At 34.9% G+C, this 20,102-nt stretch overlaps 1 protein-coding gene across 5 annotated transcripts in view; it reads left to right on the forward strand.

The window, feature by feature from the left end:
• The window catches only part of for (cGMP-dependent protein kinase for), a 176,091-nt gene that overhangs the window by 116,105 nt on the left and 39,884 nt on the right, over positions 1-20,102 (forward strand). For 3 of the 5 annotated variants that reach the window (XM_034979014.2, XM_034979015.2, XM_034979018.2), the window contains one exon: positions 4,067-4,233. In XM_034979014.2, the coding sequence (XP_034834905.1) occupies positions 4,067-4,233 (167 nt within the window). Of the gene's footprint in view, positions 1-4,066; positions 4,234-14,356; positions 14,553-20,102 lie in introns of those variants that run through there. The other 2 variants (XM_034979012.2, XM_034979013.2) reach the window with 2 other exon arrangements.

Raw genomic sequence — 20,102 nt, forward strand, 5'->3', positions numbered from 1 at the left:
AAAGGAGCAATTTACTTTCACGAGATCGAACTCGTGTGTAAAAGTATCTCGTAAAAGTTTGGCTAAGTTAAAAAATATATTCCGTTTTCCTCCAGGGTCAACTTATTCGTCTAATAATTTAAGCTTTACTTCAGCAATTGTTTTTACATAAGTTAAATTTTTATCATGCTTCCGTAATTCAATATTTGGTTTACGACTACGTGATTATGCACTTGATTAGCTATCACCAGAAACCTGTATTATTGATAACAACTCGAGCGTTGTTATTTTGTGTTCTAAGATGCGTATTATTTATGTTGTTTGTAAACTTCTGTTCAACCAGCTATCTACTGTAGTAATTTGCCACTAAATGAACTTTCTCGGTAACTCGGAAGTTATACTTAAGAAACCTGCTAATATTCATTTTATACCAAAAATTATCATAATATATAAGTCCCGCAAATTGACTTCACTAAAATGGCGGCCACGCGCATTAGTAATTTGCGGGACTTATACTACAGTTAATGTAATAACAGGTACAGTTACTCAGCTCCTGCTGACTTCAGTTTCAACTTCGTTATGTTACTGTCATTAGATTTGTGACTAAAGTGAGTAAGAGATGTCAAACTATTAAGTAGCAAGGATAATGTACTATAGAGTAGTAGTTGCGTGTTACGGACGCAATCTGCAGGACTATGTATGATGTATATACCTAAGTATCTGGGAACTAGAGCAGGCTCTACTCAAAATTAGTGATTAGCACCTCAAATTTTTTTTCATTATACCAAATGAGAGCTTGCGAACAATTAGATGCACTAAATTTTACAGGAAGACCAAAAAAATGAACGAAAGCTGTTAAAACTTTACTGTAATTGTTCGAAATAACTGAATAATAATAATTGATGGACTCAATTTTAGCACAGTTTTAAGCTGTTTTGCTTGGAAATGAGGTCAAGTTTGTATTCAGTGATCGAAATCGTGAACTTTGGGCTCAATGCTAATTGCTAGCACAGTTTTAGGTCGTTTTGCTTGGAAAGAGTTGGTCCATTGAATACAATTAATATGAACTAAATTTTGTATTCAATGGACCAAAAACGTTCGGATGAAAGAAAGGTATTTTGAACAGAAGTGTAACTATACGATTTGTTCGCCAGATCCTCAAATCTTTACTTGGATTACTATTAAACAACTACTTTGGTTCACCACTAGTGCAATAGTATTAACTATAATCGTGAAAAGTTTGTTAATGATATTTTTGCCCATATACAAAATTTTCCTGAGTCAGAACTGCATACGTCATATGCCTTCAATCGGGATTAGAAAATTTTCCAACTATTTTTCTCGGCTCTACGTGTGAGTCATAATTACTTACATTCTCAGGTACTACATACTTACTTAAGTTTTATTATAAGTATTGATTATGTATGGTAGACTTGATCACAGTTTATAACATCAATTTACTGTAATAATATAAAGGTTATTGTCATTAAACTCTATTACCGAAGCAGCCTTGTCTGGAACGATCTGGCTATTTATTCCTAAGTGCTTATTGTTTAAAATATCATTCTATTTATATGTACATTTTACAGTATCTATGTCTGGGTATGTAATCCATATCCAAACTAATTATTATCCATGCTAATACTATAGATAGGTACTTATATTGTAAATGCAAAAGCGTATCCGTCAGAATGATACCTTTCACGCCCATCCACTTAACCGATTTTGTCAAAAGTTACAGAGATAGCATGCATTATGGAAATGGTATACTAGGTTTTTATCCCGGAAATCAAAGACTGCCCACGGGTTTTTTATAAAACCTAAATCCACATGACGTCGTGGGCAAAATAATATTCATCCAAGTGCAGGGTTATCTATAGACACCCATGTCAGGTGTAGTCACAGAGACTCAGACGAACATTATATCAGAGTTACATCAGAGTCAGTGTTTAAAATTTTAAAGTCAGCGCGTAATATGCCCAACATTCTTTTGACTCATCATTTCGTTAAAAAATCTCATTTTCCAAACTTAACTGTTAATAAATATTAAATACCTACTTAACCGCATGACATGGGAGTTAGTATAATTTTTTAATTACTTTTCTTTCTTTTGTAGTTTGACTCATCTTATTCATTTTATTCATTGTTTTTAGTACTCACGGACCACCACCTATAGACTCCTAATAGCTGGACACCCGCGATCGCCAAGCTCGGGCAGTTGTTTAGCATAAAAGTCGGCCCACGCCTGTTCGGTACCCTTATTCCGACATTGTCTTGATTACGTGACTTTTGAGTCCACCAATAATAACAAAGCATTCTCCCCTGTCCCCCGCCGACATTTTACGATTTTGTTTTCATGCAAAACCTTGTATAGGCGTTGAGGTTAAATTCTCTGTAGTAGTTACCACAGCCACAGCGTTGATTCAACGTTTTTTCGTGCCTTAGCCACGTACCTAAATACTTATAAAACATACCTACATATAAATAATCTTTAAAAAAAAAGACCTTTGATGTCAGGTCAAAAATATAGTCTGACTTAGTCATTATAATTGGGCTGCCGCAGACATTTATTGTCACTGCACGATGACGGAGCGTCGTGACATGAATCTCTCATTATGCCACAAAGAAAATAATAAGGATCTTCGTTCCTCTCGGATTGTAATCTACTCTACTCGGACTATAAACCGTCCAGTAGTTTAAAATGTGCGTTGATAGATCAGTCAGTCAGTCAGTCAGCTTTTCATAATAATATAGATTTTTTATTAACTAGTTTCAAACATTGTTATATTTTACCTATAGGTAGGTAGGTAGGTACTATTATTAAAATATTATGCAATCCTATTGCGGATGCAACTCCTTTTCATCATCACACTTAGTATTAATTACCTTACCAATAGAGTAGGTAAGTACTATAGTAACTACATAGTATAGGTATCGATGTTATTAAAGTTCTCGAGAAGTACCTAATTAGGTACCTACTACAGAGACTCTTATAACATTCATAAATTTAATATTTATCATACCTAACACGCCATAATAATAATATCTTGGATCTTAAAATGGTAGGATCTCTCTCTGCGTCGTATTCCTTATTACTGAGGGTCGTGACCCCTTTCCATTAAGCACATAATGGTAAGAATTTTGTTGGAAAAATAATGCGATAGGTTCCCAGATCCCTCCGCATATAGTATGCGGCAATCGCGGTGGGGACGCCCAGAACACCCGCACAGCCCCTGCGCTAACCCGGTGCGGAGTACCGCGGGCGAATGCGGGTGTGCGGGGCGTCCCCCCGCCTCATATCTATCCTATCTCGATTGCCCGATTGCCATCTCGACCTGTCGCGTACTTTACCTACCTCGAAATAGAAGATGCTTGATGAGGAATGATGAAGAAGGATGAAGATGCACGACACATACGTACTATGCACGTATATGTACTATGTACGTATGTGTCGTGATTTATAATTAAATTTTAGGTAGGTACCTACCTATACTCTACCTAAACATAAAATATAAATCATAGTATACATTAGCATAATATCTACATAGATTATTAATATACAGTAGCCGGAAAGGAATATTTTACATCGACCAATGAGATTTCGGCTTTGTAGAGCGTTGTCTCTGTCACTCATACCTATGTGACGCTTTCTCGGTCTCAACGACAGAGACAACGCTCTACGAAACCGCTATCTCTTTCTAAAGGTCGATGTATAATGTTTTTGCCGTGTACTGCACAAAGCTGCATTAAGCTGTGATAGCCTAGTGGTTAGGACGTCCGCCTTCAGCTAATCAGTTATGTGCGTTTTAAGTATTAATAATCACTTGCTTTAACGGTGAAAGAAAACATCGTGAGATAACCTGCGTGCCAGAGAGTTCTCCATAATGTTCTCAAAGGTGCGTGAAGTCTATCAATCCGCACATGGCCAGCGTGGTAAACTACGGCCAACACCCTTCTCACTCTGAGAGGAGACCCGTGCTCTGTATTGAGCCAGCGATGGGTTGATCATGACTGCACAAAGTAGGTAGACTGTTCATTAACATACATAAATTATCAACTAATAATATTATGTTTGTATTAATTACAGATCACGGGAATTAATCAAGAGTGCAATCTTGGACAACGATTTCATGAAGAACCTGGAGATGACACAGATTCGCGAGATTGTGGACTGCATGTACCCAGTTGAATATGCCGTCGGCAGCCTCATCATCAAGGAGGGGGATGTTGGAAGCATTGTCTATGTCATGGAAGGTAAGGAAGTGCTTGCTGCGAAGTTTTAAAATATTATAATTAAGTAGCAGACTAATAACAGCTCTTATAGTTGATTCATATTTGGTTACGCCATCTATTGGGAAGAAACTGACTTAGATGAAGCGCCATCTATTAAGGAGTAGGTTAAGAATCTTACAAAAGTTCTTAATGTCAAATGTAGATGGCAGTTATCACTAGTATAAAAAAATAATTATTTTATTTCTAGTCACAAATTTAATAGGAATTAGTGCATTTTTAAAATTTAAATTAAAATTTTAAATTCAAATTTAAATTGTTTTATTAATATCCATATTTTTGCTATGACATCTAGTGGGTAGTAGCAGACTAAATTGTAACGTCTATTTTAACTTTGGAGAAGTCCCTGTCGTTAACTTTTAATTATCAAGTAGCGTCATCTATGAAGAGTAGTTGAACTATTAAAAATTATAAAAGACTAGATGGCGTAACTCATTTAGTAAAGTAACAAAAAAGCGCGCGACTTTTTCACGTTTTAAATACAAAAGATTTATAATAATAATTACCTATTATTGTTTTTAATCACTTTTTTGTTCATTGTAATCTCGTAGTAGGTAGGTACGCTTGAAAAATTAAAATGTGCAAAACGTTTTTTAAACAAGAATACTAATTTACGTTAAAATAGGTTCTTTTTAATAATAATTATTTACCTAGTTTCTACCCAATAGTTTTTTTATAATCGATAATATTTAGCCTGTTTGCGTAGTCGGTAACTTTCTCCTAACGAGAAAGCGGAAAAACTGCAACTACTTACACTAACTTTTCTTACGAGATGCTGGAGTAGGTAGGTATACTAAAATAAAAGATCTAGGTACTTAGGTAGGTATAATAAATGTAATAGTTACTGTAATAAATAAGTATATACGCGTTTGTACGCGTAGGTATGGTGCAACATTCAGCATGCGATATGCACCGCCCCCGCCCTAATCTGTTTCAGTGGATTATAGCAAATTAAGCTTTTGGTTCATTGTATATCATGGATTTCCGCATAATAACGCCCTAACACTATTTTATCACAATACTTCGATAATGGGAGGCTTCGGCCGTGGCTAGTTACCACCCTACCGGCAAAGCCGTGCCGCAAAGCGATTTAGCGTTCCGGTACGATGCCGTGTAGAAACCAAAGGGGTGTGGGTTTAATAAAAACTGCCATACCCCTTCCAGGTTAGCCCGCTATCATCTTAGACTGCATCATCACTTACCACCAGGTGAGATTGCAGTCAAGGGCTAACTTGTATCTGAATAAAAAAACAAAAAAAAAACTTTTCAATATTTTAAAGGAATCAGATGCATTGGATGAAAGAAATAAAATTGTGTTGCTGCAAATATTAAAAACTAAATGTCTGACAGATCGTACTGTAGGCACCGACCACCGGGAGATAACCAGGAGATCCATTATCAATAACAATTATTATATATAGAAATTCGAAATAAGCAAATTCCAGAGAATACTTCTGTATTTTCCTCTGACGCTTTTTTGAGGTAATTCCCGGGGTTTCAAGAAAATCTCAGGCTTTTAAGAAAGGACAGTTATTTAGATTAATAAGAGACTAGCACTCACGTATATACTTACTAATTGATTATTATCAGTCAGATGATGCCCACGACTTCATTCGCGTGGATTTAGGCTTTTAAAATCTCATTATTAGTAACTCTTTGATTTTCCAGGATAAAAGTTGCATACCTTTCGTCAAAATCGGTTAAGCGGATGTGCGGTAAAAAGGCAACATACAAACAGCACATCTTTCGTATTTGTAATAATTTAATTTTACTGCGGTTAAGGATATGAACATGCAATATAGAGTTTATACTTTATTGCCTATAGATTATTATCTATCTTAGTACCCATTTAATTTGCCAATATGCAACTGATATGCCTGCCTATCTACATACCTAACTATTAAGCAGTGCGAAACGATCAGTGTTTGGAAATCGCAACAGTGAAGTGGATTGTTAGTATTCTCCTTTGTACTTTGGGTTGCGAAACGATTTGCAATAATTGACACGTGAGCCTTGGCGATCGGCCTTGCTATTCTTTATACAACTTTATAACACAAACTTCTTTGGTAAGTACTACACCATCACTTTCCATCAGGTGTGATCGTGAATTCGCAGACGCTCGCTCATCAGCTGCGTAAATAGTAGTAAATCAAATATTTTTTCTTAAATAAATAAATTCTTCTTCTTCTTCTTCTTCCTTACCTTATCCCACGCTACGTGGGGTCGGCACAACATGTCTTCTTCTTCCACTCATTCCTGTCATTCGTCAACGTATTATCCACTTCTTTTTCACGCATATCCTCTTTCACGCAATCCATCCACCTTTTCTTTGGTCGTCCTCTCCTCTTTTTTCCTTCCACATGCATACTTAACATTCTTCTAGTGACATGGCTTTCTTTCCTCCGCATTATATGCCCATACCATGCCAGCCTATTACCCCTCATCTTTTCTACCACTGGCGCTACTTTCAAACTACCCCTTATATATTCATTTCTTATCTTATCCATCCTTATATATTAATTTCTCATCTTAAATAAATAAATTATTTTTATTATTATTAAATACTTACTAGCTGATGATCGCGACTTCGTACGCGTGGATTTAGGTTTTCAAAATCCCGTAGGAACTCTTTGATTTTCCGGGATAAAAAGTAGCCTATGTCACTCACCAGGTCTTAAACTATACCCATGCAAAAAATTACGTCAATCGGTTGCTCCGTTTCGCATTTATAATATGGGTACTGACGTAATTTATATTTATATTTAGATATAACATATAATTATTATAACATATTATTATAACATATAATATATAATTTATATAAATACGTTTTGGTTTTGTATAATAACTAACACAATAACACGTAAGTACTTTTTTAGTGTTCGATTTTTAACAAATTTTTAATTCTATGTTCTTTTATTATAGTATAGGTATTGTTTAATAGTGAGTCCGTTACTAACTACAGTACGTACACGTCCATTACTTATAACTGCATTTGTACACACTTTTTTTGGAGAGTGACTAGTTTTATTCATGGCTTGTATTACTCAGTTATCAATTATTGTCATAATCTGTTTTGTGTGTTAACAAAAAAAAAAAAAAAAAATAAAAAAAAAACTACGTGTACCTAGGTAGTCTAGTAGGTAAAGTTATTAGGTACCTATGGCATAGGTACTTGTGGCAAAAGTTGATTTTAGAAAGTAAAATGTCCAGTTTTACTTAACTAAATAGCAGATGGCACACAAAAACTATGAATAATTATGCAAGGTCCAGACTTAAAGAGTTACGCATAACTCGTTTTTAATTAGTAATTGCAAACACGTGTACATAAAGACTAGGAAGAGAAAGTGTAGTGCGTGGACAGTGGACACTAAGGACCATATAGGATGTACGATTCATCATCATCATCATCATGATCAACCCATCGCCGGCTCACTACAGAGCACGGGTCTCCTCTCAGAGTGAGTAGGGCTTTGGCCATAGTCTACCACGCTGGCCATGTGCGGATTGGTAGACTTCACACACCTTTGAGAACATTATGGAGAACTCTCAGGCATGCAGGTTTCCTCACGATGTTTTCCTTCACCGTGATATTTAATTAATTAAAACGCACATAACTCCGAAAAGTTAGAGTTGCGTGCCCGGGATCGAACCCCCTACCTCCGATGGAAGGCGGACGTCCTAACCACTAGGCTATCACAGCGTATGGATGTACGATTAATTACCTTTTTGAAGAATGAATGAATTAGTATTTCAAATCTTCTTCTAAATATACTTGACTACCCTGATCTATCAATACACAGCTCAAACTCATAAAGGATCAGGCTGAAAGGCATGCAGATCGCTATTATGACGTAGACATCCGCTAAGAAAGGATTGTTCAAAATTTAAACCCTAAGGGGGTAAAATAGGGGTTTGTTTGTGTAGATCACGCGGACGAAGTCGCGGGAACAAGCTAGTGTTATATGATTTATCAAATACGCTGTAGATATATTATATTGAAGTAAGAGTGTACCTATACCAATCTGAGTAGCATGAATCTAAAGATGGAAATCAAAACAGTATTTAATCAGTTACGGTCAGTTACGTTAATGCAGGCAGCTATAATACAAATTCTAAGAAAATTGAGCTAGAAGAAAAGCAGATCCCGTCCTACTAAGACCATCTTAATACTGCAATATAATCCATAAAGCAAGGTTAATAAGGGATAAAATCGTGTTTTCATTTCTATGTAGTATGAAGATAATTTTCGACTTAGCTCCACTCACTTAGTGACCACCATTAGCCAATAATATGGCCTTAATGTCTATAGGTTATTGTGAGAAATATTGTTATGTAGGCCGATGACGAAATGCAGAAATAGGTACTTACTAATGCTACAGATAAAATTTGCCTTATACCTACACGCACTGTAAAATGCTAGTAAATTAAGTAAGTGGAAAACTCGTTTACCTATCTTGAAACGGTCTCCAATTTTACTACGTCCAAAAGCTGCTGCAAAAAATATTAAGCATGGAAAAAATTGCTGTGATAGCCTAGCGGTTAGGACGTCCGCCTTCTAATCGGAGGTCGGGGGTTCAATCCCGTGCACGCACCTCTAACTTTTCGGAGTTATGTGCGTTTTAAGTAATTAAATATCACTTGCTTTAGCGGTAAAGGAAAACATCGTGAGAAAACCTGCATGCCTGAGAGTTTTCCATAATGTTCTCAAAGGTGTGCGAAGTCTACCAATCCGCACATGGCCAGCGTGGTAGACTATGTGCTGCTATATCTGGCGGCCACTGGATTTGACAAGGAAATGTGAAGTGGAGGCTAACACAATAGATCGGAGACGGTCGCAGTGATTCAGGGATAATAAGGACCTGTATAGCCCCAAAGAAGAAAGAAGAAGAAGAAGTGGTAGACTATGGCCAAAACCCTTCTCACTCTGAGAGGACACCCATGCTCTGTAGTGAGCCGGCGATGGGTTGATCATGATGATGATGAACCAGGTATCAAACAAAACAACTAAAAGCATTAGCATTTTCATTTTCAGTCTCATCTTACAGTTTCTTACAAATTCCACAATTGACGATCAAAAGTGTACAATGGTACCCAATTTGAATAAATGATTGAGTTTGAGTCTTTTATCATTCTGTTCATTCAATTCATGGCATTTCTCAAATCAATTACACTCATCAGTCACTCGAAAAATTATGTACGCTCTATAGATCAAATCTCAAACAATCCAGTAGCTATAATTACATGCATAACGAATTCTTTGAAACTTTTCCTTCGCATGGTGCTAATCGTCTCTTGGTTACGTTCTAATTCCGCAAAAAAACCGGAAAAGTGCGAATCGGACTCGCACATGAAGGGTTCCGTACCATCGTACAAGAAATACACCTTTTGTGCGATGTAACCACAAATTGACGGTTTACGGATATTTTCACTTGTGCTATAGACATTGCTACCTACCTTTCATGATTCTAAGTCAACGGGAAAGTACCGTATAGGTTTTGATTCCCTTTACAAGTCTTTACGGACACGACAGATAAATTAGTGATCCTATAAGGGTTCCTTTTTTTCTCGAGAAAAACGGAACCCTAAAAATAAGAATGTTGTCTGAACAATTTGCAACGGTAAACAGTTATATGGCGTTAGATGTAAACAGTTTAACTCTTTAATTGATCGTGCTATACTGTCACACATAGTACCAGCCTAACTACCTATGTTCTATGTCGAGGTTTCTCTTAACTGTTCACATTAACTGAAGATCCTCAAACATAATATCACTGGAAAATCTACTTTTCTATTCTACTTTGTCTCGTCAAATGTATCTATCCCTGGTTCGGAATGCCCTTCCTACACAGATCACTCCCAGTTTTCTGTGCCATTCTTACGTATAAGAACACAGATCACAGAACCAGCAAGAAACTCGGTGTTAGCTCTTTTCAAAGAGTTGATTATCTCACTTATGTCATTTATAAAAGGAATTACAGCTCCGCGCATTTAAGTATAGAGCGTGCTATGGCTTATGAGTCAAATCTACGCCCTCTTATCATTTAGCACACTTTCCTGTTCATAACAAACAAAAATTATGGACAATATCTCCCTTCCAGTAGATATTTAACGCTACAAAGAACTTCAGTGATATTTTTTGAATGTTTCCTTGTCGTGATTTGAGAAAGCGAAACCCCACGATCCCAGCCTTGACCGCGGCTGATTTGTGACGCAAATGATACGCTATTGAAACCTCTTGATTACCATTTGTACTTTTACTTGAACTTTCCATCCGTCCGCCCTTATGATGCTTAGACACTATTTTAGACACTTTTGGCGCAGTAGTGAGCGCTATATGGACTTATAAGTTGGATGTTCTAGGTTCGATTTCCAGCTTGGACAATTTGGGTATTTGTGATTTCTAATTTGTCTCAAGCCAGTTGCAACTCGCAAGTACGTAAAAAAACAACCCAACAACTTATGATTCTGCAGCTAACTTAATTCATACACACTATACTGTAATATTTTAAAAGCGAAAGTTACCCTATCTTTAGGTCTTATTATACCATTTATTCCCTAAACCACCTAAAATGATTTTGAAAAAAATTGGTAAGGAGATAGCCTCGCATTCTGGGTTCGGACATACTATACTTTTTTGTTAGAAAGTCAAGGCTTACGTGACGTGTGAACGTATTATATGTGAACTTGGTAAACCTGGTAAGCCAGGTTCACCAGGATCACACTGAAGTATGATTTTAAAAATACCTAATTCCATACGCACGAGCAAGCCCTTGTATCTCGGCCTGTGATATTCCTTACCTATGAAATTTCTTACGCTTTGTCCACGTATCTAAAGTTTAGTTTCAAATTTCTCTTCATTGCCTTTCAAATCCGCATTATAGACAGGTCATTTGAAAGGTTGTGTAGAGAAATTTAATCCCAACCTATTACGGCTTGTCAACTATGAACTAGCAACATTTAGTGTTGTAAGTGCTAACATAACTGTATATGGAATGACTTAGGTACTTACCTACTCTTTGTTCCTTCAAGCTACTCAAAAGACATGACTTATTTATGCCTTAGAGTGCAAAATTTATTGAAATACATTTCATAGTCCATCATTATAATAATTTACGACAGTCATTTTTCTGTATTTTTCATTATTATTGTATTTATAATTATCAAGGTAACTCTCAGAGGTAATTTCAGAGACGATTTGCGAATTCGTCTTCATACTCAAGAACGTCTGTGAAGTATCAATCAATGCTTTGTTCTTAAGTTATTCAGTTTATTTGTATCGTAGAGACTTAAATAAATGGGTGATCTGTGAATAAACTGAAGGACGAAGTGAATAGTTTGCTGCGGATCTAAATGTTTTCATTCCATTCCATTCCATCAACCCGCATAATATATACATAGGCCTTTTCGAGAGCACGATACCAAGCACAGCCCTCCGAATTTTTTATCCAGCCTCTTCCATCCAATTTCTTCAGGTCATCGGTCCAACGGACTGCAATACGTCTTACACTGCACTTAACGGTCACTGCGCAGTTTACACGTCAGAATACATCTGTCCACTGCCACCTCATCTAATCCCTTGAGCTATGTCGGTCACTTTTGTTTTACTAATTTCCTCGTTCCGGATTTCATCTCTGAGAGATGCCCAAGATACCCAAGTCCCAACATAGCTCGCTCAGTAGCACGTCACGTTGAGCGATTTTTAATTTGTGTAAGTACGAAGCCAAATGGCTAAATGTTTTACTGTGAGCATAAGAATCATTCTAATGCCGGTACAACCTTTGACTTGGAATAAAGGCATCCATTTCAAAAATTACAGTTCCTAATTTTTACTATCTTAATAAAAGACCGTAACATAAATGGTGTTTTTAAAACAAGAGCAAAACTTTTGATATTAATTAATAGATTCAACAGAGATTGTTTCTTTACCATGAAAAATCATTAGCTCCTTCATTTCAGACCTCCACGACTGTATATAGAGGCCTCCTTCAATTGCCTCTAAAAGGGTCAGTTGTCTTATACTTCGAGCATCTACCAATATTTTACAATCCTTGTCAGATAATATTATTTTCTTTTGTTTTAAATGTACCATTGAAATATGAAGATGTAGTTTATTAGCAATATAATACGGGCATCTAGATTCTATATGATAAATGTGTCATAGCAAACTTGATACGGCTATTTGTGTCCGTAGATCTGTGGATAGCGTCTATTTGCGCTATTATCTGACAATTATCTTCGAGTTAGCATAATTATTATTCTCGGTATTTAACCTACGTCTTCTTATTATCCAATCGCAATCTGACTAGGTACCGGATCTACACGTGTGGGATGTACATAATGCCATCTCAACTAGTGATTTGAACTATCACTACTTAACTACCCATATCACTACCCATATCATTATCACTTACTATCACTACCCATATTAAATATTAGAAAGTGTGTGTTGTTTGTTGATTTATTGGTTTGTCCTTCAATCACGTCGCAACCGAACACCATATTGACGAGATTTCTTGCATGGATATAGTCAAAGACATGGAGAGTGCATTTGGCTACTTTTATCGCGGAAAATCAAAGAGTTCTCATGGATTTTTTAGGAACCAAACGAAGTCACGGACATCAGCTAGTATTAGCATAATTAAAACCTTGCATAGTAATAATAATTGGTAACTCCATGATGTCGGTAAATTACTTATTAGCTTAGTGTCTGGACTTTGAAATTTAGTAAAAAGTGATGAATACGTTTTAAAATGCTCTGTTTTATAAATCTGTTATAGGCCCTTCATACTGTATTTAATATCATTTAGCACTTTCCCTTCTCATTTCTACCGCTTTCCATGCTATCCGGATTATGTTGTTACTTACGTCACCAGAATGAACGTAACAACACCATCTTATGAGCTTATTTACATTTAATGGGATTCTAGAACGGTTTTTTGATTCAAATTATCACTTTTGTGCTACCTTAAATGAAATAATCATTTATATCTTGCATTCAATCTTTGAATGCCGATGTTATCTTTTTGCGTTTGTCTTGTGGTTAGTCGTTCTATTTGTTCAAGTGTGAGTGTTTCACATAATTCATATTACTTTAAATTAAGCTCATCGTTCTGTATAAAGATTTAAATTTGTTGAATTCCTATACAAAATACAAAATTGGTGGGAGACGCTACCAAATATAGTTCTTTTTAAATATAAACTTATCATATCTACTCATATTTTTTTGGTCGTAACCTTCAATTAACATTCGAATAACCGGTCATGGGCAATACCTCGCACTGATTTTACCTAACTTCAATTCATTTTCTTAGAAGCAATATTGTCGTGATGCCCACGACTTTGCGTGGATTTAGGTTTATAGAAATCCCGTAGGAACTCTTTGATTTTCAGGGATATTTCTATTTATTATTATTAAACTTATAAAAATTACATATTATTCCTGCTACATTCAGTGCCGCAAAAACCTAAAAATAAAAGATAAAAAGTAGCCTATGTCCTTTCCAGGAATGCAAGCTATACTAAAACTAAAAGGCTAGTAGACAGACAGACAGAAAGGCAGAAAGACAGACACACTTTCGCATTTATAATATTAGTATGGACTAGTATGGATTGTATTATAGTTGGGGTAAGCAAGACCTTCACTTTCATTACGACCTGCTGCTTCACTGCGACTGATTCTTATTAGGTTACAAACTCAAATTGCTGTCGATAATTACTAATTTCATCACAAATTACTAAACAGCTATTTTGATAACTTTTAAAAAACATCAAAAACGTCGTAATTACCTATCAATCTTGTTTTTTTTTATCAAATTAAGTATCTCTAAAAATTTACTAAATAGCTTTTATTTGACGCTATATTTACAAAAATGTATCTATTGTTTAACTCCTAATGGATCATTTAAAAACATGTAGGTATCTAAGTTATTCGATTTTTTAGTCTATATATTATTATTATTAATATATATTCGTCTATTGTCATTAGCTTAGACCTTTAAATTCAGGTATAAAATTGTCTGTCTCTGCCTTTGCATTGATCTCGCTCGCTCACGTCACCACTACGTGCGCAGGAGTTGATCAAAATCGGAGTGCAACAGTAAGCGGGTCGACGCTGTCGTGATTGGTCGCCTTGCGCTCCATGTTTTATGCCTTCGGATTAAAATTCGACGCGATATATCTCATTTCTCGGAATGATGGTTTGTGTGATGTCAAGTTTTTCTTCAAGCTAATGATTTAGTGATACAGTTACAAAGTTGTGGAGCACACAGTGAAGTGTCAAGGTGTTTTTTCGCGCAACTTGCAGCTGTCACAACACAAAGATTTCGAAGGATATTAAGTGACTATCGTGATGAAAAGCTTGGATAGCGTGCATCCGCTTTATGCCACAACAATATTTCGTTACGACTTTGGTGCTTAGCATCAGAATAGGCTATTATGCTGTATTAATATTTAAACATTTAAAAATATTCAAATCAAAGTTTTACCTGCTAATATAAATGGTATTTTTCGACCATCAGATTTTGCTTTAGAAGACACTCAAGTTTTACAAACTGATTCGCTACTTGATCAAGTAAGCTAGACTGCACTCTTGTAGTTAATATTGCAATCAAGTCATGCTCGCGTGCATTACCCGAATATGTCGTGAAAGTATTTTGAAGCGTTGTTTTCACGGTGAAGATTTTTAGCATAATATTCATGTTGTCCGGAGCTTTCTACATCCTCAGCCTCGCAGTGTCTCTTGGTTTTTTTTACTAACCGAGTAGGTATTTATGTTCCTATTTGATGATTAGATTTGGAAACTTCATATTATACGAGTATTTCAAAACTGGTGCCTACTTCTAATGTAAAATAAAAAGGTTAATCTGTAATTATCCAAAAAAACCGGTCTTCTGTTAATTTGTAAAGCGTTCCAGCTTATTTATTTATCTTTTATCACACAGATAGATAACTAGTAATTATTTCTTGCGGTTAATGATACTAAAACTTCCAATTCGAGTTCAAATGCCTATTCTCCTATTCTCTCTGCGATTAGAAAGTAGGTACCATTGATTTTATCAGATTCATGTGTCTAATGTTATGATCGTGATTTACTGGTTCAACAACATGGTATACGAACCCATGTATAACATTGATGTTATCATTTAATAATAGTGTGGACTATAACGGCTGTCACTATGCTATAGAAAGTTTGTATGGTTGCCTTTTGTTTGTAGTCATATTAAAAACGTATTAAGTTTTAGTTAGGTACCTACCGTGAGTTTGCACTGACGAAACATTTAGATAAAAACATGTTGAAAATTATGTTTTCTGTTAATTATGTTGAACTGTGTGGCGTTTGTATTGTCGTATAATTTATTGAAGATAACTGGTTTAAAATTTCAATTAAATCTTGAAATCTCTCAGAGAATTTACCCGATTTTTACAGTGCGAATGAAAACGAAAATAAGTTATGGATTCGGCATAATATACGAAGATCTGTCAAACATTCACATATTTAATGTTTTTTGGTGCAAACTCACGGTCATAAAGACTATAATGACATACCTACTATGATCTATATGACAATATTATCAGCTCATTAAGAAATGAATTTGATAACGAAATTAATGACCTTTTTATATATAAGACGGACCGTTGTTTCTCAGATAATAAGCTCATACAAATTCAGTTCATGGTATGCCTCTAATGTCGTAATGCATTATTGAGTTCAATGGAAGAAATGTCTCTTTTGTCTACTACTTTAACAGTTACAGAAAAACGAATCCGGAATAAGTTATTTATATCTGTGATTCTTGCCTTTCGTGGCTCATATTAAGTTGATGACTCATTGCATCATTTCTTAATATTTGAGAGTAGAGGCGTGGTGCTATTTAGAATAGTCATATACTCCAACTTATCATATTCTGTATTTATGAAAAGGTTTCGTTTAAATCGTAACCTTGAGTTAAATACTAACTTGATTCAAATAAAAAATCTTTAGTATTATTTTTTGTTAATTAAACTAGTTAGTGATGATTGTCAGTCTATTTTGATCGAGTACCTATTTCGAACTGTGTCCGGGCCTTGGAAAGAGCTTGTAGGTATTTTGTTTTTTGATGCCATGCCTGGATTTGATGGATGAAATATTTAGTATGCACTCTTGGATGCACTTTATGTTTTAAGAGGTTTTAAGATATATGAATGAATCTTATACATCAAAGCAATTGTAAAATATTAATTAAATTATTTGAAGATGGTGAAAATCATTATGTATTTATTTTTCAAACTAGATAAGAAAAACTTAGAAAATCTTTATTAGTAAAACTCAGTACAGTACAATACATTGGAATACTGATCCGTAAACTAAGAAAAGTACTAAGAAAGGGCATATCTTAGTGATTAGTGATTTCTCAAACATATTTGCTTTCTCATAATTAACACAAAACAGTAGTAATGTGTTAGAGGATTAGAAATCATTACCTCTTCACTCAAAATAGAACATTCCATGTTCAAATCCTAATAGTAATCCTATTACGTTTATGGTTTAAAAAACTTTTGAATTTTCTGCACATAATATTAGATTCAATTATTGCTATGATACCTACTACAAACCAGCCACAGGGAAAGTAACATCGCTTTTTTCATCGTTATAGTTATTCAGATACGACTTACGAGTATGTAGGTACATAAATATTTATAATAATTTCGTATACCGTGCTATTGTAGATAGGTAGGTACTTATTGTAAAAGTTTTTAATTGTATGCAAATTGTTTTTTATTTTGGGTGTCTTGAGAATATTGTTATTAGTTCATCTTATTGTTCTACGCTCTACACATTCCAAGATGTCATGCCTATCTATTGTTTGCTCGTTTTCCTATCAGCGATTGTTTTATTCAGATTGTTTATTTTTCAATCTGCATAAAGTTTTAACTTGAGTTGCCCCCTTTCTCTCTTTCTCTTTGAAATAGATATTCTACATCCTGTTTTATCTATTATTCAATTTCTTTTAAATCAATGAAGATGTTTGGTGTATATTATGCTGAACTGTTTTGTCTTAATGTCTTAATTTTTATCTTTGTATCGCACTAATTGAATATGAATCTTTTTTCTTCTGTATGCTGTTCGGTTTTTGTTCATCGTTTGTTGGACTTAATAAGGCTAGTAAGTGATAAACTAGGCGAAGATTTCTCAAGTTCCTAGATTCTCACGTATCAGCTGGCCAGTCCAATGGATATGTGGACCATTGAACTGGTTTCAACTCTATTGATATAGAAATCGTTTTCTAGTAGTTCGATCATGCGTTTAATAATTACCTTCAATTTGCGAAGTATGTTCATATTATTGTGATGTAGGTATTTTGCGCCTGTAATTCTGCGATATTGCTCATTGCTGTACCCACCTGAAATGTGATTTATGAAAGATTAAGCTACGATTAGCTAATGATTTCGCGTGAGGCGTTTCTGCACGATTAAACACGATAACCTTTTTGAAGTTTAGGCTTTCTTAAGTGTTTAGGCTAAGATCAATATGCTCCCGCCTTTAAATACCTACCTAATGCTAATAATATACCTAGCTATCTACCTACGGGTATAAGATTAGGAGGGGCTCGAGAATCATAACGGATATGACGGAAGATTTGTTATCTGCGATCTACTTTCTTGTTATACCTATTGACGGAAGTTTTGTATCTTCTTTGATAAAATTAACAATTTCCTGACGTTCCCAAAACTTAAATAACTTTTCTACAATAATAAAAAAATATAGTGTAAAGCAAAATTTGTAACGCAGTATTATTTAAAAATAAACATGATTTCGCGCATATTCATGATGCTTCTGTTTCGTAATAGAAAAGCTCTAGCTGTTTATTTTGGATTTCAGAACTAAGTAGGTACCTACTTTACTAAATATGAGATAACAGCTTGTGCAAGATTCCTATTAGAACTCCAAAATTTAACACTCTGCTCAAGAACCACGGACTCTTATATAAAAAAAAGTTTTCAAAGTACTGTTTCACAAACTAAATAACGCTTGTTAAAAAATGTGAACTTAGACCTCCACAGTAGTTAAATAACTGCTGTTTTAATAACTATCGGTATTGGCAAACTGATAGCTGTTTTACATTTTTTGTCATTGTGTCATCTGCAGTCTGCATTCGCTATAAGGCGCTAGGCACACGACGATTTTTCTGGGACTGCGTATTTCAAAAATTCAACTTACTTACTTCATTATTAAAAAGGTAGGTCACTACAGAATTAATTTAGAATAACATGCGCAAAAGAAAATAATCTTTTATACTCATTGAACTAACTGTACGTTGTAGGTATGATATTTAACAGTGCTTTAAATTTTAGACCGATGCAGATGTGATACAAGCGTAAAGTTTAATCCAGAGAAGGAGACACGATCTTACTTTTAACTGCGGCTAGAACGTCACTTATTTAAAAAATGTGCAATTTTATTTTGATTTGTAGACGATTGTAATAGACTCGGAATTATCTAGATAACACAAAGGAAAACATAAATCAATCAATAAGTTTTTAAACCGCTATTGCGGGCGGTTTATTTGCGAATCAATCGCGCGGTTATATTATGGTAGCGTGTGCATGCGCCTTTAGCAAATTGCAGTATTAGTATGACTGCCAGTGAAAGTGCAATAACAATAAATGTTAAAAACTGGCTACTGTGTAGACGGAATAAAGCCTCGTCCATTATCTAATTATTGCGTAACGAGGTACAGTTTGCATTTGACGGACTCTTGGGGCCCAGTTGTTTCCTCATGGATGATGCTTTGTGCAATTCGTGCCCACCATCCGTGAAGCATCCGTTCTTATGGACGGTTATAGTCCGTTCTTATGGAAGTTTGTAAGTTTGTTTGTAGAAAGTAATCTCTAGAACGACTTAAACGGATTTTGAAATTCTTTCACCAGTAGAAAGCTGCATTATTCCTGAGTGCCTTAGGCTATATTTAATTATTTAAAAAAACCCTATGAAAATTGTAATAAGCTACCCGTGCGAAGCCAGAGCGGATCGCTAATAATATTATAAATGTATTCTCACTAATGAAAAGCTGCACTTTATTATGTAGCGATAAAATCGAAACGTTCTCTAATTAGCTGATTATATTAATGTGTTACCGTCTTTGTTTATAATTCTTTCCTTCTCTCTTTTTAGGAGAATGACTCTTAAATATTTTTTTATACCTATACCTACGTGCATTAGTTATTTTTAAATGACAAACTTTATCTTGTATTATTCATTCCATGATTCTGAATCTAACAATTGTAACACTTTTTTATTTTAAGGAAATGATCCTCTTTTTATTTTGATTTTTGTCCAAACCAGTATTTTGCATTTCCCCAGTATTACGTTGAAATTTTAAATAATAGCGTTCAATTAGTTGTTCCTTTTATTAAAATTCTCTAAAGTAGGCATAAACAATATAAATGTAAATGGAATAATCGAATTTTAATTATGAATAAGAGCCACTTAAAACCTGTTATGAAAATAGATTGAACTTTTATAAAAGCTCTGGCATTTATAAATAATTATAATAAGAATAACAAGTCTCTCTATTGTGTGGCTTTCGACGAAGTATGGCTATTTGCATAAACAAGGCACTAACTTGTTCAATTAATATTGGCTTAAAACTGGTAATGGAATTATTTTCAAGGCTAATGTATAGCGATAGCTGAACATTCGCTTATGATCCTACATGCAGGTCTATCAAGGGCATTATTTTATTATATCTCATGCATACTTTGCTATAGCGTGCACTATTTATTTTAGCTTGTAGGTATACATGCTCTCATACAATATAACTTGATATCCTATTATTACTCATCACTTAACA

The sequence above is a fragment of the Maniola hyperantus genome, chromosome 19 (assembly GCF_902806685.2).
Source record: "Maniola hyperantus chromosome 19, iAphHyp1.2, whole genome shotgun sequence".
NCBI classification, from domain to species: Eukaryota; Metazoa; Arthropoda; class Insecta; order Lepidoptera; family Nymphalidae; genus Maniola; species Maniola hyperantus.